This window comes from Phoenix dactylifera, chromosome 9, assembly GCF_051530095.1.
Source record: "Phoenix dactylifera cultivar Ajwa chromosome 9, Ajwa_hap1_PhDact_Kaust_v1.1, whole genome shotgun sequence".
NCBI lineage: Eukaryota > Viridiplantae > Streptophyta > Magnoliopsida > Arecales > Arecaceae > Phoenix > Phoenix dactylifera.
Window position 1 is genome coordinate 18,399,572 of NC_143198.1, and position 24,644 is coordinate 18,424,215.

The following is a 24,644-nucleotide window of genomic DNA, read 5'->3' on the forward strand; positions in this document are numbered from 1 at the left end:
CACGAGTAATCCATAATGATAGTAAATCCCATTAACGAGGAGAAATAATGCATTATTGGATGAAATAGAGACTACACTTACATGAAACTTACATGAAAATAGATAACTTATGCAAACTTACGTGATCTTACATTAAAATAGATAACTTACATGAAATAAAAATATATGAACTTACGTAAAATAGATAACTTTATGAACTTATATGAACATAGACAACTACATGAAATGACACATTTCAATTTACATGAAATCAGCAACATATGCAGCCATAACATAAAAGGAACCATGATTTTGTTGCAAGAGAGAGTTTTAAATGTCTTGCACTTAATTGAAAATTATTGCATGCATGCCTTGACTCCTGTTTCATGGGTTAAAAAAAATGAAACAAAGTGCTTAAGTCAACTAGCCTTTTGTTATCTAGTTTAGCATAAAAGTCGCAGCAGTGGTTAAAGCTTTTTGTATGCTTCCACTACGCATTAAAAAGACCACCGCATTAGTCAAAAATTATATGCTCCTAAGGCTTCTGCTATGGCTATTGGAGTCAAAAGCATAGTTTAGCTTCCACAATAGCTACTACAATCAAGAAGGTATTTTTTTTATGCTTTCACTATAGCATAGTTAGACTTAAAAAAGAATGGAACATATATAAAAATAGTGAATGGGGTATCCAAATTATACATAAGGAATCAAGACACATGGGCACAGAATCAAAAAACAAAATTCTTAATTAGGGACTGCTGGACACCAATCATTGGACCATAGGATAAGAGGGACCACAACACACCACATGTACATAAACAATATTAAACCATGGAACCATATAGAACAATCAATTGCGCGCATGAACAAACAAAATTCGGCTTCTAAATCAAGGATTTTGATGGCTAAATTGTAGTTGGCCTCCAAATAGGTTCTATAATACATATTGTGCACTAAATCAAGCTTGGTCAAAGAAAATTTTAAAATAAAATATTTTTGATCAAAAAAGAGGTGAAGTTTTTACAGCTTGATGGATACTTTTCACGCTCTATGAATGCCTGCTATGGTGGTGCACAAGGAAGGAGGGACGACCAGAACCAAGCGGAGGATGGGATTATTGATGTTCACCAAAAAATCGTCAAAGGATAGAGGATGGGAGTAGGGGATTCAAATGGAACAACTCTCGAAATTGGGAGAGAGATAGCCAAAATCAGTTTCAAATAGTCTAAAAAACTAACACCGTTCGCTGGTTGGGGAGCCAAAGGACCAGTTTGGAATATTTTGAAAACTTAAAGGGTTAGTCTGGCACTTTTTTAAGTCGAAGGGGTGTAAGTGAGATTGGCTTAAAGTTAAGGGATGTCCTTCTAATTTTCTCTTAAATATATTATAACAAGATAATGAAATTATGATTATAAAATTGTAATATAAATTAATAAAATATTAATGTAGTTAATGACCCACATAGATTATGGGTAGAATACAATACAAATAAAAAATGTTTTCATTAATACTAGCATACATTAAGCAAATATAGTTATTAATAATAGCATTAAATTTTGTATTAATTTTGTAGTACTTACAAAAAGTTTTTATTTAATAAGATTTAATTAATGAATAAGCTTCTTATTAATAATATTATATTGTTATATTTTAATAAAAATCATATTAAATAAGGGCCCTGTTTATTCTCCAAAATAAAGGGATCTATTAATAATGTTATTAATATGAGCATTCACATGGCAAATGAAAAGCTCTATAGAAATAAAACCTCTATTTAACATATATATTAAATTTTTTTCCCAAGTTGCATTAAATATGTCAAAGGTTTACATGGAGATAATTAATATTCAATTGGTAATAAAATTGTTAGAAATGCTTGACTTGTTTATGTAACAAAAACTTGAAGCGTGTTGCTAGAGTTAAAAATGGATTAGACACAAATAATATTTTAATATGCTCATATCCGTATCCATTTTTAATTAACAAATACAAATATAAATTAGATAGATTTTAAATGGATATGGTTGCAAATCGAATATTGATGATTTCGATATAACTTGGATGGTTTAATTTTGCGAACCACCAAATCAAAGATATCATTGCATGGAAAGTATATTAAGTTAAGAACATAATAATGTTGTCACTTATTTTCCTTTTAAGTTCATAAAGCTACACAAGAATAATAAATAGGATTACAGTCAAAACCAGATATTCAGATAAAAATTGGCTAACAAACTATATATTCCTGTTTTGCTAAATATGAATATGTATCTACATATCCATGTATATGTGTGTGTGTGTATATATATATATGTATGTATGTATGTATGTATGTATAAGTTGAATGCTGAGATTTGTATTTATATCTAAATAAATGTGAGTTTGAAAATGAATATAGATGGACAATATTCTTTTTTTCTATTTTGACTCCCTTTCGGTGATATTGAATTTTAACAAATTTAGCTTCCTTTCAAATTAGAAAGGCATTTTAAGCACTCTTTTTTATTTAAAATATACTTTACTGAAGATTTTTTTTAGCAAAAGAAAACTTTATTAATTCATGGAGAAGTTACAACAAGTCTGATTGACACAAGTTGATTCTTCAAGCTAACAAGCAATAGTGATGCATTGAAGTTTAGAAGTTATATTATTAGATTAGATACTTTGTCAAGAAGAGAAATAGGATATTTATTACCTAACCAACATGTTTGAAGTCTCTTTAGCTAAATATAATATCTAGCAATGTAATGTAAATTTGGATATGTCTGTGCCATAATTGAGCATGAGTTGATCATATTGATCTTTTTCCTTTAATAGAAAGATAAAATGTACCACTCTTTAGAGGCAATTATAGAGCCATCTCCTGCATCGATGCACATGCCAATGCTTATTAAATAGACAATTCTAATATGGATATATTCAAAATGAATTAACACCATTGATAAAGTGATAAGATATAATGTTTTACACCATTCTAATATGCATATATTCAAAATGAATTAACACCATTTTAATATGGAACGCCATATGAGTATAGGGGCCAATATGTAAAAATATGTATGCCTAATAATAATTTCAAGTAGCTTCTCCATGTGCCGAGACAAGAGTTAATTAGGTTGGGCCTTAGGTCTAAACTCTATTCATTTTTAGTTAAGCTTTGGACTAGATCTATTCAAAATTTGATATTTTCTGTGCCCAAGCCCCGTCCATAATTAGCTCTAGCCAAGATTAGTTAAATCTAAAGGCAAACATTCTATAATACATGAAAACAGCCGTGTCCTTTTCAAACTAGTGCTTGCAAGCCGCCAAGACTAGTTAAAACTAAATCCAAGCATCGCATAAACTTATATATGAGAATGACAAAGGACAAGGGCTAACGTGTGAAAATACTCTAGTCTCTGCGAGCCTCCTACAACCAAAGATGAGCACCATGTAAACTTATGTATAATATTTTCAAAATATAGGGTTTAATGTGTGAAAATATTCATGCTCCGTTTGAACTAGCCCCAGCACTCCGCCTGCCCAATTTCAACTTTTCATGCAACTTGCTGAGACTAGCTTCAGCTAAACTCAGGTTCCAAGTAAACTTATATGTAATATTGAGACAGGGTTAATAAGGAAACGTTACTCACATTTAGTTTCACTAGACCCTGCAATTCACCTGCCAATACTAGCTTGAACTAAACACAAGCATTAGAAGACCCATATAAGTTTCTAGAATCGATGATATATATTATAAGGTGACCTAAGTCAAAATTGTCCATAATTAGTTTGAACTAATCTCGTCATACGCCTTGCTGAGACTAGTCAAGAGTGGCTCAATGCATTTGGGAGCCTAAAACGATTTACTAAATGAGTTTTTTTTTAAGAAATGGTGAAAAAAATTAATAAGTGCAAAATACTTTAAAAATTCATTTAAAAATAATTCGTTCGGCTTTTTGAGATGCAAAATTACTAATCAAACTAATTTTGTACTCAAAATTCATTAAAATATTATTTTCAATCGATAATATAACTAATCCATTTAATCTTTCTTGTGATATAGTTGACCGCAAATAAGATTTTGTCAACTTTAATTTTGAAAATTTTTTTTCAATAGAAGCAACTATTACAGGTACTGTTAACAATATCCTGTAAATAATGCATGCATTTGAAAAAAAATATATTTTTTTATAAAACTTAAGTATCAATAGGGGTACTAGTTTCTGTTTATAAAATTTCTTTTAAAACTTTTAGCTTTGAAAACAGATCAAGATCATTAATATCAGAATATTTACCATTCTTTAAAATATTTTCAAGATTAAGATAATACCTTTTCAAATTCTCTTCATTCAAAGATTTTAACTTTCTAAAATTAAACAAAAAACCAAAAATATCTTTATATATGGTGAGTTATTTAAACTTATTTTGAATTGAAGAAATAATTTGATCTACTATATACAAAAAGTAATCAATTCTAAAAGATTCTTCAGCTAATCTTGCTATCCCATCATCACTATTTTAATCAAATTATTTTCTTCTACGAATCATATGTTTTTCACGAAATGTAGGTTCTATTTTCATTGCATTTGCAATTTGTTTGAATGAAATCAAAGTAGACATGGATCCATTTTTTCTATAGCTTTTCAAATAAGAAAGAAGACCTTTTAATTGATTTATAACAACATCAATATGTATGTAAGTTTTTACTAATTGAGTTAATAATAAACAATATATCATACTAAATATTAATGCTCAATAAAAATTCAAAATTTTTAATCTCATATGTAGCTAAGCATGTGGTTTTACTCTTTGTTTTAAGATCTTCACTAGTTTCCGCTAATTGAACTAAGGTATTTCTTATTTTAGGAGCTGGGTTTTTAATTGCTTTGACAATTTTAATACGATTTTTCCAACGTGTCTGTAACAAGGGTTTAAGAGTCAATGTGGATACATTATCTTGTAAAAATTTTCATCATTTTATAGAAGAAGAAAACAAGGTATAAATTCGTTGTATCACTTCAAAAAAAAAAAAAAAACTTAGGATATGAGTTAGCAACATCACACAATACTAAATTCAAGTTATGACATCCACATGGTGTGTAAAATGCTCTAGGATTTATATCCAATAAATTTCTTTGCACATCTTGATGTTTTTCTTTCATATTAGACCCGTTGTCATACCTTTGTTTTCTTATATCATTAACCTCAAGTCTATATTTTTATTATATTTATAAGTTCACTAAAAAGGCATTTTCTAACCCATTGTCAATAATAATTTCTATATGTAGAAGCGATAGAACATCACTGTTAAAGAATGCAAGAAGGGATGGACCAAGTAGACCATCACAAGAACATGATTAGAGGTGACCGGCTCTTTCAAACCTTTTTTTTTTTTTTTTTGCATTTTTCCTCTTCACTTGTCTAATACATCAAACCAACTTGTTGCTCGATTTGGACTGGAGCAGAAGTTTTATTATCTATATCAACAAGTATTGATTCCACATGAGTAACTTCAGCCCATCGCTTTGACAAAAAGGCCAAAAAAATCTCATTATTATGTTAACACATGCGCGCCAGCCGTAGGAAAAATATGGGGAGAACGCAAATTTCGTCATTTATGCAAGATTAGATACATTTAAAGTACAAGTCCACTAATCCACAAGCAAACTAACAGAGTTTTTTTCCCTCTCCTTTAAAGCAAAAATAAAGAAGAACAAGATGGACATAGCCCATGCAAAGAACGAGAGGAAACAGAAGTTTACAGGTGAGGAAACTGCAGGAGATAGAAATTGTCTTGCGTGAGAACTTTTTTTTTAATTTTATTTTTAAAGACAAAGCTGGGACACAACTTCACTGTGCAAGACGCAACCCTCCACACTAAGCAGAAAGGCAGCCATGATCAAGTACTTGATCACCTCCCCCTTCTCCTCCCGATGCCCTCTTCATAATCTTCGATTACTGCAAGGTACTGGTCCCCATATTCTCGAGCTATAAGGCTTCTGCTCTATGACTTGCTTTCCTCTTCGGTCCACGTACTTCCTCGTCATCATCACTCACTCCTCATAATCCACACGTTGGCACAGGGCAAATCTGCCTCCTTTCTTCTTCTTCTTTTTCTCCACGCGTCGGCTCCTGACCATGTCTGTGTCACCGCTCTGGTCCCGTATCCAATACGAGTACCATTCTTCTTGAGGCTAGTCACAACAGTGCTTTCCTGAACTTCTCTTATTGTAACACTCTTCCATGGATGCACAGAATCGATTACTTGCGAGCCATAAATAAAGGCTTTTTTAGATTTAGAGATTTAGAATACCGCCTCAGTCGTTTAAAAGTTGAGCTGGCTCTGAGGCTAGCCTAACTTTTCACTTGTTATTTCTGCAAAATAAATATTACGAATAGCCATCTCGGCTGCTTCACTTTGGCCATGGTCGGTCGGTGCATTGCACGTGCCTCGCACGTGTCGAGAGCTAGTGTGTCATTAGAAGGGTAGGCTGCGCTCCGTCGACGGTCATCGCCACACCCCCTCCCCCCTCTCTCCTTCCCCTGCCCACCTTCTCTCTCCTATCCTGGCGATGAACGCCGGCAGCTTGGCGATGAACGCGGGCAGCGCGGCGAAGCTCATCGTGGACGCGCTGCTCCACCGCTTCCTCCCCTTGGCCCGCCGCCGCATCGAGACCGCCCAGGCCCAGGTCCACACCTCTCCTCCCTTCTCCCCTCTTTATTCACCTCTCTCTTCTCGAATCTCCGTTTCTATCTCCTTCTTCATCCGTAATTGCATTATCGAGCGACATTTCTCCTGAATCAACCCTTCCATGAGGGCATGGAGGGCCCGAGTCCTCGATTCAGGGTTCTCGATCCGTTCTCGAGACGGTTCCTGATAGTTGATGGATTTCTCGAAGCTGATCTCAATATACAATCTTTTGCCCTAATTCGAGTTTTTCTTCTTCCCGATGTTTCTTTCAGGCCTTTTCGATGTTTCTCTTCCCTGGGTAGCTGCAACCCATTAGCTGAATTCCTCAATTTTAGTTTGCTTTATCTTATATGCAAGAGTTCTAATCTTTCGCCAAATTTTTGGTTTGCAGAGCACAATGATGTTCTTGTTATCACAGTACATATTTATGCTTCACCTAGAGACCAACTAGCTTGCTTACGCTAATGCAAACTCGTTGTAATTATCAGCCTTGGGTTGCTCATGTTTGAAATTTCTTTGTTTTTGCATCCGATGTAATCTAGTCAGGAAAATAATAACGAAAGGTGTGGCTTTGGTTAGACCTGATACTTCATGAGTGACTTAAGAGAAATATGGTTTAGGTTGGTTGGTTTTCATGAGCTGATAATCATTTTTGAAGCATGGTGCTATTTCCCTTGTGGTTCAATGTTTAATAATCCAGGAAGGACAATACATGGTGATTATGTACAGTTATTTCTCTGAATTTTACTTCGGAGAGTGTTGTTTTAATGTAGTTGAAGGGTTGTTTGGATGCTGACTGTCCTATTCTATTAACATGTTCTCATTTATGGTGGGAATATGACTAGAAAAGTTTGGTTTAATTGATGGAAAGTCCTGGGAGGAGAAATAAGAAGATTCGGAGAATTTGTTAGGCCTTGCAAGTCGAAGTTTTGTGGGACTGTGCAGACCACCTTTTAAATCGATCTCTCATATTCTTTATGTATGTAGTGGAAGATTTTTAACTTCAAGATGATAACAATGAGATATCCATGTGTTATTGTGTTTAGGCAAATATTGTTTAGTTGTTTTCAGTAGATTAGTGGCAAAATTTTATTTTTAAAGTTTGTTTTGCTCTTCTAACTTCTAACTACATATAACAAGCAGGATGGACAATACCTTCGACCCTCTGACCCAGCTTATGAACAAGTGTTAGATTCATTAGCTATGGTTGCTCATCATACACCAGTGCCTCTTTTGGAAGCTCTTCTTCGGTGGAGAGACAGGTACCTACAAGATTTTAGATTCTTTTGTTCTGATTTGTTTTAGTTTTCCTTTATTGAGCTTTATTTGCTGGCAAAAACATCATCCTTTGTAATATCCATGCAACGTGTACAATCTTTGTAGTGAACTCTTCCAACTTCAACCAGCAACATAGAATGTTATCCCAGATAAGGTTCTTTTATAGGGAATTTTGATTTGTCATCTTCAATATCCAGGGCATCAATTTGTCAATTTGGGTACTTGGTACTTGCCTGCATGACTTGGATTTATTGAATTTGTATAATTTTGTCTTTTTCCTTATGGTGTTGATTGGGTATGCATCAACACATCAGAGTGTGATATCTATCTCTTCTGTTCACAATGTAAAAAGTTCTTCAGCCAGCCATGAGATAAGGAATTCTCTGATATTCTCTGGCTTGGGTGCGTAAAATACATTCAGTAATACCTTATATTTCTTATGTCCTTTTGAAGTCCCAATGGGCAAATTTTCAGATATGGAAAAAAAGACATTCTATCTCTTGATGGCAAAGCAATATTTTGTGAAGCTGTTTTTTCCTGCTGCCTGTTACACAGTTGTTTGGATGGTAGTATGTGATCATCCCCATTTTTCTAAGAATCCGCTGTGTGTCATATTTTATTCCTTTATCAATCATAACGGCTAATCACATACTCGCTACTATTGTTTGGCATTGGTAAATCTTACCTCCTGCCAAGAGAATTTTGCAGAAAATCTATTGAATCTTCTTTTCCAAAAAAGGGTCAGTTTTCTCATTTGCAGAAATAATGTGTCTATTCTTTATTGGATCATTTTTCCCCGGTTCTGATAGCTTTAAGTCATAATTTTCAAGGAGGAGCATAAAGGTTTATTAGATTTATGGGCATTTTTTGCCAAAATCATAAAACTTTTTTTTTTTTTTGCAAACAATGAAGTCTGGTAGAGTTTTTCTGCAAAATTCTCTTTGTGCATCCACCCCAATGCAATGTCATCCTTTTTATTTGATCGTTGCTATTTCTTGAATACTTATTCTATTTTGTTAGTCATTTGCATCATTGAATGTGGATGTGGAATTTCTTTACCATAATTATCTCGATTGAATTTTTTCCTTTATAATCACGGCTGTCCATCACTCGTTCATCCCTCTGGACCAGCCAAATGCAATTTATGTCCCATGTTTTAGTTCCTTAAATCTGCAAACTGGCATCCTGAGTCCCATATTTTCATGGAATCATATGCTTCCCTTGCAAGAAAGTCTGAGGCTGGCAAGATCATTTTAGAATGAGGTTGTCATCTTGGTTGAGATCTCAACCAAGATCTTGATTTGTGTCGGCGTTAGGCACTCAGCAATATGATAATGTATAAAATCTTGCCCTTACTATTTCAGCTGATATAAACTGATCTGTTCTGAGATATCAGCTGATACAATATCAAAATATCAGCCAATATTTTCTAACTTTTTACTCAAATAGATTTTTTAATTAAGACAAATGCCTAAAAATAATTGCTGCGCTTGATTTTGGGCTGTCACTTTGATATCCTGGTTCCAATCTTTTGTCCAAGATCTCAAAAAAAGTTGATCCTTCCTAAATTCCCCACTTTTCATCTTGGCCGAGATAAGCCAAGATTTCTGTTCTTTTCAATCTTGGCCATCCAACAAGATGACCAATATATCAGCTTTTAAGAACCTTGTTTTAAAACCATTGCTGGTGCATTAGATATACATAAAATTTTTCTCAACCAAAAATCACTTATGACTTGAGTAAATTTTGCACTTTGTCAGTATACATTCTAGGTGCTGAACTGTGCTCTGACTACTGTAGGAAATTACATGTTTGCCTATTTTTGCGATAGTGTCTATAAGTTTCATTATGGATGCTTGTTTATGCTTGAGCAAGCATATGTATCCATATATCTATATTATCTATATATATATATCTATGTGTTTGAGTGCATGTGCATGCATGTGTACATGCACACCTTCATTCTTGGATGTGCTGAAATGCATTCCCCCCTCTTCCTCACTCTTTATACCTTCCCTCCCCTCTCTCTCTGCCTCTCCGACCCTCTCCCTCTCCCTCTCCCTCTTCTCCGAATTCTGATTTTTCAAAATCAAATTGAGGAATTGCCTCATAGAGTGGATGTGATCTCATGCAGAAACTTCTACAAGCCTTATTGAATCTTTGGTATCTGTTTATTTCCATTTGGTTCTGATTGAAAAGCAGACGCATAGCAGTTTTACCTGGATAGTGATGTCCATCCCATAAAGAAAAAGCAAAAAAAGAAATAGTCGATCTAGATTGTAAAATTCTGTTTATTATAGCAAGCTTTGCTACAATATAGATAAATTTAGAGCTATTTGAGTAAAAAAGGAAAGAGTAAAAAGGTCCAAAGTTAATTTAAGGTTGAATAAATTACGCTAACCCCCCTTGAGGTTTGGGGTCATTACAGATTCCCATCCATTGTGTTGGAAATGTACATTCCACTACCTTACTTTTGCTATGTGCACAGCACATAATCTCCTACCATTATCTTTCTGTTAAATAAGCTAACTAACAGACCTTGCTGACGTCACTCTCTAACTTATCCGAGTCTTAAAATATCTTAACCTATTTTAACCTTACTTTTTTTAAGACTAACCTGGATTTTTTAACCTTTCCAAGATCAACTAAGACTCAAATAAGTTAGAGAGTGATGACTTCAGCAAGGTTCTTTAGCTTATTTAACAGAAAGATAATGGTAGGGGTTTATATGTTATGCACATAGCAAAAGTTAGGTAGTAGAAGGTATATTTCCAAAATGCTGGGTGGGGAATCTGTAATTACCCTAAACTTCTAAGGGGATAGGTGTAATTACTCTTTAAGATTTTATATCATAACAATCAACTGCTGTCATGCTATATGTGCAAAATTCTGTTATCTAATTGACGGAGGCTCTGTAGACAGACATATTATACAATAGACAACAGGGTGTTATCATTATGGGGTTCTTTTTGCCTTTTTAAAAAAGCTACTATTTGAATCTGTTCAGATCTTATGTAACTTTATGTAACTGACCAATTTTTCTTGTTTGTATTTCAGTGAATCTCCAAAGGGCGCAAATGATGCCTCTACATACCAAAAAAAGGTTTACATATTTTCAAACTTTTCTTCCATTCCTTTTGAACTGTGTTAAAGATCAAGTTTTAATGTTAGTTTTATCTCATAATTGGTCATTGCATGTTATGTTTTTGTGATTTGCTAACTTTCTTATTAATATCATAATCATAAATTTGTCATTTTGCTTGTGTGATTAGGGCTGAAAATGGGCTTAGGCTGACTTCGAGTTGGGCTACAGGCTAAGCTTGAAAGAGTTTAGATAGTGTTTAGGCTAAAATGTAGAGCCCATTTGTTTTTCAGGCCGGGCTCGGGTATGTCATTGGCCCGACCCAGGCTTGGCCAGAGCCCAAGACCGAACAAGGTTTGAAATGGAGCCTGAATTTAGGCTTGGATCCATTGGTTTTTATATGCTGTTATTTGAAGAGAATGACGAGGAAGTGAAGGACAAATTAAAATGTGTTTTACTGAGAATGATGTATCGTGTATCATTTACTTGTGTTATAGGAGAGCGCCCGATTTTTGGCTAGCCCATGTACTTGTGAAGCAACATTATAAAATATTAAGCTTCAATCAAGTTTGGGCCAAACCCATTTTTGGCCCAAACGGGTAATTCTGGCCGGCCCAGATGGGTTGGGCTCGGGCCTGGGCTTGGGTCGAGCTTGGGCCTGGATTCTCTAAAAATTTTTGGGCCTAAGCCTGGCTCGAAGCCCAAAAAAATTTACGCCAGATAGGGGTATGGCCTGGCCTACTTCCAGCCCTACGTGTGATGTTGTTAAATGCGTGTAATGTTCCAAGGAAAGAATTTATACTTGCAACCTATTGGTTCCAATCATGGTATGCTGTACCATACCGTACCTGACGGTACCGAGCGTACGGTACCGTACCGGTTCAGTACAGGTATTGGTATCGGTGCCTACCGACACTCGGTACGCCAGACATACCGTGTATCGTACCGTACCGATACTATGATAGTATGGCATCGATACGGGGTCCGGCACTGGTACGGAGTCCGGTACGACGAACCTGATTTTTAATTCCAAAAGTAACTCGTTAACTTTATATTTTTATAATGTTAAATTCCATTTCCTAGCAGTTTATGTCATTCCGAGGCTTCTAATCATAATTCTTGTCAGGACGTTTACATGATTCTTATATAACATGAAAATTGTCCTTCATTGCTGCTATAGCAACATCACCATGCTCTAGAAATTGTGAAAGAAGTAAACTTGTAATTGATTCTCCTGACCCCATGATAGCACTTTTGAAGTTTTAGATAATTTTAAGAGAACTCTATGACCCCAGGAATATTCTTGACTTGCAGCAAGGTTTTTTTTTTTTTTTTTTTTTTGCTGAAGAAAAGGGGAAGGGGGGAGGAACTTGCAGCAAGGTTGAGGAACCAAATTATAGTTATGGCCTAAAGAAGCCTAACTTCTGGCTCATGAATCCTTGTCCGTGCACAAATGACGAAGGAAAGAAGTGTATAATTCTCTGTTATCTCATTAGTTACATCATGGAATCCATATTGTCCTTGAAGGTCATTTTTTATACTCGTGCGCTTGATCTAGAAAGGAGTGTTCTTTAGAAGGCACCAAAAATTGACAAGCATATATCAATTCTTCTCTATATCAAAATAAACACCAAGAAATTTTCAAAATATGCTTGGATGACCTCTCCTTTTATTGTATCTTCAATAAACAATGCCCTAATTATTGAGAATAAAACCTGCTAAGTTAAAATCCCTTCGAAAGTACCAAGAAAAATGCTAAAATATTGAATTGTTGTTAAGAAGTTGAGTATTCTCGATGCATGAAATTTCACTATCATGCCCATGGTCTGCCGTACCCTTCTGTACCGTCTGATACGGGACGTACCATATTGTACTTGGAGGAAACTGGTATGAAATTTATCTTCAGGTCGATACAAGCTCTATACGGCTCATATTAGGGTTGGTGGAATCGTTCCAAACCAAACAAGTCCGGCCGTACCGAGCTGTCCCGGCGGCGGATCGGGATGGTTTCAGCAACGAAAACAAAATCCGTTTTTGGAGGAGGAGAAGGGGAAGAAAAGAGAGAAAAAGAGAGAGCGAGTGGGGGAGAGAGAGAAAGGGAGAGGAAGGAAGAGAGGGAGGTGGAGGCCGGCCGGCGAAGGAGGCTCCTTCAGGCTTCACAACTGGATCCCTGTTTCGAATGAAATAGGGGACCCGGCTGCAGAGCCCTCCTCCACCTCCTCCGCCCGGGTCGCCTGCCTTCGCCACCCTCCTCTCTTCCTCCTTTTCCCTCTCTCTCTTGTGGTTCTCTCCTGTTCGCCCTCTCCTCTGCCTCCTCTACTGTGTCGGTACAGTCCCGACACAACGCGGGCCCGGACTGAGCCGTGCCGTCGGGCAACCGGTCTGAGGCTCGGTACCGGCACAGTAGACACGAGCCCGTACCGACATGTACCGAGACATACCGAGGTGCATACTGGTCTGTATAGAGGAGTATCGAGATAAAAATTGAGAAAAATGTTTAGAGAGCCATTTTATTATAGAGATGTATCGTACCATACCGTACGTACCAAAACGATAAGGTATCGATACGGTACACAGTACCGAGATTGTAGACCTTGATCATGCCTTTTTTTTGTGATAATATGGATGTTTTAGGAGTTCAACAATTTGTCGCAAGAATAATTTTGGGATCAGTCCCTTAGGAAAAGGAGAAAGCACAAACTACCTGTGGCTAGTTCTCTCAGTGCTTTAATTGATAGGAGTTCAAAATAAAACTACATCGTCTCTTATATGCGGGTTGTAGAGGATATCATATCCCAAAGCTTTTGTTGTGCAGTAAACTTGCTGCTCCTATTCCAAATCTTTTAGATGATATAGGTACCTTTTATTAGTCAAGCTAGATATGTTTATAGACATGAAAATATCATAACACTGCATGTCATGATGCTGTGTGATCTCTATATGCACTAATAGGTAGTTCATGCACAATACAGTTTGAGCACAATGTACCATAGCGTAATTTCTTTATGCCAATTTTGTAGGACACTGCTTAGATTAGGATTTGCCTCTTTCTTGTCCTTGTCACGTGCAGTTAGACTTCATTGAGATATATGATGGTGCATGGAGTGTTCTTTTATCTGCTTACATTCAAGGCCACGTGCGCCACTTGTGTTCAAGCACGTATTGATATTTACAAGTTGTCAATATTGTATTTGAACACGAGTAAGTGCATATACACATGTATGCAAGAAATATTTTGTACTGACATTTGATATCGATATATGATTTTCTGAAACTGTTGGTACTGAATTTTTGCTATAGGAGAATTTCCAATAATGTCGGTGCACATAATGATTTTGGGTCAATAAATTAGAAAGCCATTCCTTCTGGTCTTTTATGTGTTATGTTCTGTTTGCTGTACAGCTTGCAGTGGAGTGCATATTCTGCTCTGCATGCATTCGTTTTGTGGAGTGTTGTCCCCAGGAGGGAATTCCAGGTTATTCGTGTTTAAATTTAGATCTTTATTTCTTCCTGCTATTGTTTTTGGTCTTACAGCTTCTAATGTCATGTTTTTGTTTCTTTCTTAGTTCAGAAAAGCTTTGGTCTGGGCTTGAAAATTTTGTATTTGATTGGCTGATTAATGCAGACAGGTGAGGTTCCTGGAAATGGTTTATCAATCTTTTTTGCTTAAATGTATATTTTTTGTTGGAACATCAATGAATCAAACAATATTTCCATCACCAAATTGCCTTTTAGAAATTTATGATGATAATGTAAGACCTTAATATTTCTCTTGGTTTAAGTGCAGTGGTGGAAACATGGAGTACTGTTATAGGCAAGGTCCGCCGTACCGGTACCGGTCGGTGTACCGGTGGCGCCCCGTACCGGCCCCATATCGGTCCCGTACTGGTACGGCAGTCATACTGGCTAGTTTTTCAATAAAAACTTCCGGTACCGGATCCCACGTTGATCCGGTACCGGTTCCAGCCCGGACCGATTCGTAGCGGGCCGGTACGGGCCGGTACGGCATACCCTGGTTATAGGTACTATTAAAAGAATTTGAATGATTCTTCTTGTCATACTGGGCATTAAAATATTTCTTGTTCTTATGCATTAAATATATATCTCTATAATTTTATTATTTTGCATTACTTGTATCAGATCGATAGTTATCCTTAAAATCATCCTTACTTTGAATTTTTATAATTCTAAATTATAAAATCTTAAATTTTTTGAAATATTTTTTATTTGCATGCTTTCTAAAATATAAGGATATGATAATTTTCTTTTTTTTTCCACCTACCATATGACGCTACGTAACTTTATTTCATATTTATTTCTTTAGTTTTCAAATGTTAATATTTAATTATAAACTCTTGAAATTTGTATGAACTTTTTGTTAAGATCTGGGCCAAAATACACTTAATGTATTTTCATGATTTCATCATAAGAATGCAGGAGAGGTATAGATTTTCTTAGTTCTTGACATGTTTTTATATTTTCTCAGAAACAAAATATGCATAAATATAACTAAAAAATCTGGATGTGATCCCTGCTTTATGAAATAGACACAATTTTAGATTTTTAGCAAAGGTTATTTATTTATTTTTGATCATGATCCTTCTTGACTATTGAATGTTTTCTACAAAACTTGCAAGATCAAAAAGATCCTTGCTTGCTTCGAATAAATCGAACATTTTTTAGCAAAATGGGGAAAAAAGCACGGGCTCAAAAAAAAAAAATCACCAAGTTGGGTGATGACACTCAGCAATCTTCTGTTGTTTTCATTTCTCAGGTGTACTTGATGTGAGCAAAGATATGGTTTTTAGATTGTTAGAAGGCCAGATAACACAAGAAACAAGGCACCCATTAAAACCATTTATACATGACAGAAAAAGGTGATGCTCCTTCATTTTCTAAAAGAAAAAAATGGAACAAAACTGTAGTTTCAGCTGAAATCCAAAAACATGGGGGCAGTTTTGGCTCCTCCTAGCTAAAACTGGTCCATTTGACTGAAACAGATTAATTTCAACTGGAACTTAAAATCCTGTAACTACCTAAATTTAATAATGGATTAGCTGTTAGAGAATTTAACTCAACTTGCTGCTTCATTCTCATAATGATCTACTCTTTTCTTAATATCTAAAACACTTGAAATTTTTAATTAGCAGCCTCCAGAGAAAAATGATTTGATTTGGCCAAGTTGTGAATTGACTAATGAAGTTTTTCAATTGGGGTCCTTTGTAATGTGCTTTTCAAGACCTATCACATCTGTTATTGAAATTATACATTCTTACTTTCCAAGATTTAGTAACATGACCAGGTCAAAATATGAATGCCAAGTGCTTAAGCTTCCATTTAAATTTCAGGAATGTTTCTATCTTTCTAAACAAGGTTCGCCATCTCGGTACCAGACCCTGTAACAGTTACATCTTGCTACAGTATTGGCCTGACATGGTGGTCGGTTTGGCGTACCAACACTCGGTTCGCGCCACTGCCCCCCCTCTCCCCAATAGCATGTCGCAATTCGGTGCCAGTATGGTATGCTAGACTGTACATACTGGTACCGACTGATATAGTGTACCATGTTTCTGAATGTTTTTGTGCGAGAACTTATGAAGCCTAGAACTTTCCTATTGAGGTTTACATACCACCTCATTGGGAGTCCAAAACTGTCTCAATGTTAATTAGTGAGACTATACAAATCGAAGCATAAACATATGATAGCCAAGGGTTTAAGTATTGGTGCATATCTGCCGAATGCACAATACCAATAAGTCCCTTAGTTGGTATCATGCCACAGTATTGTACGCACCTTCCTTTTTTGCTGTGCTGACACCAATAGGTGTTCTGTGTCTCGGAATAGTGATGTACTTTACCATTCCATACTGTACGAGCACCAGCACTTTCAACACCTGAGAGATACCCTCATCCAAAATACCTATCCTGCACTTTTATTATTGTATGCAGAATTAATATTACTAAGAACAGAAGGAGAGGTTGGTTTCATTTGGTTATATATAAAGTTATGGTGCATGAGAGAATCACGTACATTAGGTTCGTTTGAAGGGGTAGTGGTATGCATCATTCCTTCTGAAAAATGTTAAATGCAGTATTTTCACTGAGGAACTTTTTGGTAGGTGATTTATTACTTCACACCTTGCCTCAATGAGTCTAGAAGCCCTCCTTAAGCATTTATCTTAACTAGAATTGGTTGGTTGTCTGATGCTTGTGGTAGTCTCATGCTTGGAGTGTAATTACATCAAACTGGTATATGTCCTGAGTGGCTATCTCTTTGAAAATCGAGCAGTCCCATGGTGCTATCTAGCATTGGGTATTTTTCACCTGCAATTAATATATGTGAATTAGAAGTTATATATGCAGTTGAATACAAGGTCATCTTTTGTAGTTATTTTATTTTTCCTTCTTATGCTTTAACAATATATTTGTTGCTATGAGTCATAAATCCTATCCAGAACTTTGACTACAGTCCTTTTTTCCTTTGCTCTTTTTTTTTTGGTGTGTGTGCGTGCATGCTTTTGGGGTGGAGGGGGGGGGGGGAGTCATATGCATGTGATGTGTGTCGCACATGCTCAGAATAGATTAGAAGAATCATGGCCTTTTAAAAACCACTTTCTGTTCATGTTTCACAGACCCCCATGCTTGGCATTGAATGGAAGAATTAAAACTTCTTAAAGATCACCTTTGATTCATGTTTTACCAAGCCTTTTCTGAGTTTTGTGATACTTTGAGCAATGTTCACAATTGAATCATGGTATGCTCAATAACTACAAGGAATAAGCTGCAGAAGCTGTTGCTGGAGCTGAAAGAGCTTCTTATATTAAATATGTCTTTGAGTTGGGATGTGGGGCTGTGCTTTTGTGCTAAACATGTTGCTTATAGTTATTCTTAACATTAATTTGGTGGTGTATATACAGGATTGTTAGCCAGGTGGATTATCCGTCGTTGGTCGACTTGCGAGGTCTTCTCTTAGATCTTGTTGCACAATTATTAGGTGCTTTATCGCGGATCCGGTACATATACTATTGCTTGATCCTTTATTGACATTCTATAAGTTAATTTGGTCATATCTTCCTCTTGTTTTTAAATATGCTGTATCTTTTTGATAATACATTTTGGTGCTCTCTGGGAATATCGGAAATTTTTTGCTTGTTCAAGTTTCTGATTCATATTATTATTTCAATTAATTCTTGGTGACAGATGGTCTATTCTTGCCAATTAAAAGCACATGAATCAGAATATTCTGTAGAAAATATATCATGATTTACAACAGAAATATATGTGCAAAAAGCCTTGAATTACTGAGAATATGTCACACCATCTGTTTTAGGCCTTCTACTCTCATGTATGTTTCCTGAAGTCTACAAAATAATTTGAGGTGCAGATGTTGAACCCCCATAAAATATATCAGATGTTGTCTTTAGTTTGTACATGATGAGACAGACAAGCCTGTGTTGAAGCGTGTCCTGTTCTTTTGGGGAATTTGCATCAGAGACCTGCTTGTGCTGCAAGGGTGATTCTAATAACTAGACACTGATATAGGCGTTGTTTTTGGTTTTTCAAAAGTAAAGAAATAGATACTTTTTGTATTTTTCCCTGATAATTTGATTTCTGCAGGAAATTAGAGGGGTATAGAAACCAAGGTTTTTTATTTGTCATAATTTCTCACTTTTCTTCACTTTTATCTCTTTTTTCTCCAAAAAATTGGATTGAGGAATTGCCTGATAGATTGCAAATGAGATGTCATGCAGAAATTGCTGCAAATTGTGATTGATTTTTTTCGGCTGATATTTGTTTGCATTTAGTTTTGAGCAAAAACAAAGGCATAACATTTTTTTAACTGGAGTGGTACTGCCGATACCAAAAATAAAAATGAAAAAAGGAGTTGGCAGAAGTCGTAACATGTCATTGTAACAGATTGCTGCTAATTTAACACAGATTATTGGGAACTTCACAAGTAAAAATTATCTGATATTAATGATATTAGAAATGTAAAGACGGAAGATGTTGAACTTCTAACTATTGCTAGAAAAAACACAAGATGGCTATTCAAAATTAGAGGATTTACGTCTTAACAGCTGTTCTTTTTTTTCCATTGATAAAATGTACTTTGTAAGGAATACTCCAGATTTCTTACTCCTGCTTAGACTGTGACATGTAATCCTGATTTCTGGCTCCTGCTTAGGCTCTGACATGTGTCTCAACCTGTTGCTTGTCGCTATGTCCATGCAAAATTGGACCATATGCCCTTTCACAAACGTGATCACATGATCTTTTTATATCAAAATGGTACTGGACCAATAAATTGTGGATATGGCTAGAAGTTTTCATCGACATAACAAATTAATTTGCATGCTTATGCATTGACACATGCAACATGGTATGTTTTTTGCCTCCTACTTTGCCTAGGGATCTTTTGAGCCAAGGACATGGTTAAGATTTGAAAATTGACAACTGTTAAACAGTTGAAGTGATTTTTAAAGATCTTTGAAAATCTTATGACTGATGCCTCGAGTGCTGATGATCTTAAGTTTGTCTGCCCAATCAACTTGGAAGATTTGCAGCTGTAGAAGATTTAGCTGTTGATGTCTGACTATTGATATAGTATTGATGATCATGATTGGATGTAAGTTATCCACTGATCTATTCTCTCATGATCTAGAGGGTAGAAAGCTTTCTTTTATCAGTTGTGGATCAGATTTCTCAGGATCAGTTGATGTCAAGAGTTGAAGCTAGCAACACGATGATGATCTTTTAGCACTTGGTGATAGGATTGGGCTCCACCACCATGACTTGCAGTTCAAATGGTGGATATGATGTTAGTGTTTATGAGCATGATCTTGAATGTGAACCCACTCAGTGGATGTGACCTGAATGATTCAGAGTCCATAAGGTCCTTCAACATGTGGAAGTATTCTACTATACATATGAACAATATAAACCATGGTCTCAAATCTCGGTGGGACATCCCGTAGGACACTAGGACAGGATAACATCCTATGTATCGGGTCAGGATTGTCCCGCCATTATCCCAGCATCGCAATTAGTATGTCTTGGGATATCCTCAGTCCCCAGTGTCGGGTCGGGGCAGGATGGCAGCACGTTCCAATATATGGGCAAATCGGGACAACCCTGTCCTATGGGATTTCAAGCCTTGATATAAGTATTTTATATTTGATAAAATTTACTTGATTGTATATTAAATAGTTTGGAAAGCCAATTATTTCTTACTGAAAAAACTAAGACTTCACAATTACATTAATTTTTATAGAACATGTGATGTTAAGCAGTATGAGCAGTCTGCTTGAGAGCAGCATGTAATAAGGCTGATCTGGGCTTTACCTTATTGTTCCAAACCTGTTAATTTAAGCATGACCCACAATGTCAGTTGTCACTCAACGGAAACTAGCTACTTGTCAAATATTAATGTGCTAAATATGCAACTCAACTAAATATTTGTCCTCAAAAAAATCAGTTCCATAGGCATAACTCGCCCTCCACTTGATCAATTTTCTGGCTGTTGAGAATTTTGTTGATGATGCTTAATTTGAATGTTTTGAATACTTGAAGCATCAAAAACAAAAAATGTATGCAACTAAACTCAAACAATTTTAACTCTTATAAGTGCTTATATGCATATGCACTCCGTTCATGTCTGCCATCCAAAACAATCAAGTTCATCAAAGAGTTAGGACTTCATTAAACTAATATTTTTTGCGAAGCCTTTATTTATATATCTAGCAAAACGAGAATCTCCTTCATTGCTCAACTGAGCCTGATTTAGATATCTAGCAAAACAAGAATCTCCTTCATTGCTCAACTGAGTCTGATCTGGTGTCGTAAACTTGCCATCAGCAGATAAAACTGAAACTCACATCAAATTGAGGGGATGTAAAAATGGGTAATGGTTCTTGACTCAACCAGATGCAAACTTCCATTTGGCCCAAGCCTAGCCTGGTCTGACTTAAGCCCTCTTTTTGACCTAGGTCTGGTTCCCAATTATAGAAATACAGAGGTTGGCTTGACCTGGCTTGTCCCACCTGGTCCTAAACCTTGGTCGGACCTAATACCTTTTTTAGGTAAAGAAGAAAAGACCATTTTAATTTTGTGTGATTGAGTGATTTTGGAAACTTTATATTGTCATTTGCAAACTAACCAATCAGGTATTAAGCAAGTAGTTGGTAATTCTAATATAATCACAATTTAAATAGATATTATACGATATAAAAACATTCTCTTTTTGTGATATATAACGTATATATGGCTGCATTGGGATTGGGATGGTTAGGGTTGACTTGGACTCAGCCCGAAATAACTTCGGATCTAAAATCCTGATCTGGCCCAAGCCATTGAGTCTAAAAAGCTAACTTCACCTATTTGCATTCATAACCAATTGGAAGAGTCCATTTCCTAGTTAAACAATTGAGCTTTCTAGTCCTTATCATTTTTTTTAAAATTTTAAAAAGGCCTTGTTGAGTCACTGTTCGGTCTTTTCCTTCTATTGTCAGTATCTTGTTGTGCTATCTCCTTGTAATCCTTGTTGGTTTTGACTATCAGTTTAGCTAAGATTTGAAAGGAGATTTTAGTTTCCGACCATGATTTCATTTTTTTTCTTTTTTATTTTGTTTATTTGTTTGAAATGTGTGCTTCTTGTCGATCATATCTTTTAATTTCAATTATGTGAAGCTTTGGTCTCTAAAATGTCCAGCATTGTTTTGAACAAGGTTTGCAATCTTGGAACTAGACCCTATACTGGTATTATATAGGTATAGCATTGGTATGCCATGTATAGGAGTTGGTTTGGTGTACTGTCACTCGACACCCCCTCTCATACTATGTATCTGTTTGGTACGAGGGCGTTCAGTATGCTTGTTATGAAGGAGTACGCACCGGTATTGCGAATCTTGGTTTTGAACATCAACCACCATTGTACCTCAATTATTTAATTATGGATGCAAGAGAATAGATCCATCTTTTGCAATTTGAGCTTCCCTATGTTGCTTTAATTTTTACTTTGATATGCTATTCTTCTTGATCATTCATGTTTCTGGATTTCATTTTATTTGGGAAGGAATAATAATGTGCGTCAATGGATGGTTGGATTTTCTCACTTCAATTTTTGTAATTCACAATTTAATTGGAAGATTCAATCTGTTCTTCCTCATTCATGCATCTATTGGTTTGATGCAAAAATACTTTGTTTGACAGCAGTTTTGTTCTACAATGCCTTCCTTAAATTCTAACGGTAATGTTCTTGCCAACTTTAACATAAAGAAGTTTTTGTGGTTCTTGTCAATAAGATATTTGCTTGTAGCTCTATACCTTGAGTCTACAGTATCGTCTAACGTGTAAATTGTTCGGATAAGAATTTATGTCAAGTAACATATTTTCCTGAACATTGGCATGATTATACTCGAGTCATCTCATGCTGAAGATCCACAAACATATGCATTGTAAACCCATTAAATCCAGATTAATTCAATCATTAAAACAAGCAAAGTTCTTTAAAATTTTGAAGTTAATAAGCAATATACTCTTAATTGTGACTATTGTGAAATTAGAATACCGGGCAACTCAATGAAGTTACGGAAGAGGAGAATGACATTGTGCAGAATATTACATGACTATTCTGAGATTATGCCATTGTGCAGAATAACATGAACTATACTGATATTAAACTCACAAGCAACGTTAATAAGTTAGGAGAAAATGTAGTGACCAATATAAAAATAATGTGTGATGGTCTCTGCATGGAACTGCAGTAAAAACATATTTTGAGTGCATAAAGCATCGGCATATACATCTACAGCAAATTAGTTCTTTGTTTCAGTTAGTGACAATAACATAACCAGCAAGTCATGTACAGTTATAATTACAATAGGTGAGAAATGATTGACATGCCAGTTACCAAAATGCGCATACTATGAAATTCCACATCCATAAAGTTTCCAAAATATATGCAAAGGCAAGAAATGACATCGAATTGGCAGTTGATCGATATGTTTTGCAATGTACAGTATGAGCTGCAGCAGTTGATGGCTTTCTGTATCTATTTTATTTCAATATAATGGCATGCATTATGTTCATTACAGGTTTAGTTCTGTGACTGAACGGTTTTTCATGGAGCTCAATACTCGACGCATTGATACTAATGTTGCTAGAAGCGAGACACTCAGCATAATCAATGGAATGCGCTACCTTAAGTTGGGGGTATGCATTACTGTCAATATGATATGATCAACTGATTGGATTTTTTCAGAACTATAACTGCAAAGCCACTTTCTTCCTGAACATATGTATGATATATATTTAATCATTTATGGTTGTAAAGATAATTTTTTTGGTGCTTGTATTTGCTATATCATCAACTCTTTCATTGTCGACCTATTCTTTGCAATTGGTTGTCTAAATGAAGTGAATGCCCTTTTGATTTTGTCTGGACTTGAAATTGGCATGGCATTGTTAAGCTTGCATTGACACTGGATGTGGACCTCTGCAGGAGCCAACATCATAGGATTCATAAAGTCAACCCATGCTGATGAAACAAGGCTGTTAGACATCTTTATGGTTTCCTAGTAGTCTATATCCTATTATGGTTGTTCATGGTTATCACAGGCTTCTATTGGTGATTAGTTGAGAAAGGGTACCATTGAAGGGATGCTATTGCAAAAAGAAGTTATATTATTAGCCTTAGAAGCTTTATAATATTCAAAGATCTTATCATGGTGCATGACAATTTACACATTAGCTACGCTCAAGAGGGCAAGATACAGGCATATTCTCAAAAATAATATTGATGACAGGAAAAGGAGGGTCTGAACTGTAATTGATAATGAACATGTTGTGGCAGTCCACATTCAAATGGTGTGGCCATTAGCGTACAACCAGTATGTCAGTCAAATTACAAGCCAAGAAAAATAAGAAAGATGAAATAAGTTAAATTGGTATGCAAATGAACAGAATAAAGGTGTGGAAAATCATGGGAAAAACTAATTAGTTCGGTTGAACTGTTTCTCTGTTGAGAATCTTTATCCACCTTTTAAAGCAAAATGACCTGATTTGACCCAATAATGCCAAAGAAAACACAAATCTGACAGTTCTAGAGTATGCTTTATTGAGACTCCTATTTATTCTTTCCTAGCAACTTTAAAAATCTATGAACAATTTACTTAAAGGTTCCTTTTCTTTCAATTACTAGGCATAATAAATCAGTTGCAGGGCAATGTTATGTTGTATATAGTTATTGTGTACTCAAAGTATGGTTTTGTTTTTCGATGGGGTGCTTGATGCATCTTCTGAACTCTGCCAGGTTAAAACAGAGGGTGGATTGAATGCATCAGCTTCGTTTGTGGCAAAAGCAAATCCTCTTAATCGTGTTCCCCATAAAAGAAAGAGTGAACTGCATCATGCTTTATGCAATATGCTTTCAAGCATACTGGCACCACTTGCGGAGGGTGGAAAAAACCATTGGCCTCCATTGGGTGTGGATCCTGCATTGACTTTGTGGTATGAAGCTGTTGCTCGAATTAGAGGTCACCTTATGCATTGGATGGAGAAACAGAGCAAACACATAGCTGTGAGTAGCGTGAACATGATTTATTTGACCATAGTTGCACTCTTTATCCATTATGT

The 24,644-nt window shown here is 35.7% G+C and overlaps 1 protein-coding gene across 2 annotated transcripts in view; it reads left to right on the forward strand.

The window, feature by feature from the left end:
• Nucleotides 1-6,366: 6,366 nt before the first annotated feature.
• The window catches only part of LOC103713534 (ARM repeat superfamily protein), a 47,394-nt gene continuing 29,116 nt past the window's right edge, over nt 6,367-24,644 (forward strand). The window contains exons 1-8 of one of the 2 annotated variants that reach the window (XM_008800499.5): nt 6,367-6,650; nt 7,796-7,914; nt 10,988-11,033; nt 14,415-14,487; nt 14,579-14,641; nt 17,930-18,025; nt 23,105-23,222; nt 24,322-24,588. In XM_008800499.5, coding sequence (XP_008798721.4) covers nt 14,444-14,487; nt 14,579-14,641; nt 17,930-18,025; nt 23,105-23,222; nt 24,322-24,588 — 588 coding nt within the window. In that variant the 5' untranslated portion in view covers nt 6,367-6,650; nt 7,796-7,914; nt 10,988-11,033; nt 14,415-14,443. The remainder of the gene's footprint in view (nt 6,651-7,795; nt 7,915-10,987; nt 11,034-14,414; nt 14,488-14,578; nt 14,642-17,929; nt 18,026-23,104; nt 23,223-24,321; nt 24,589-24,644) is intronic. The other variant, XM_008800498.6, reaches the window with a different exon arrangement.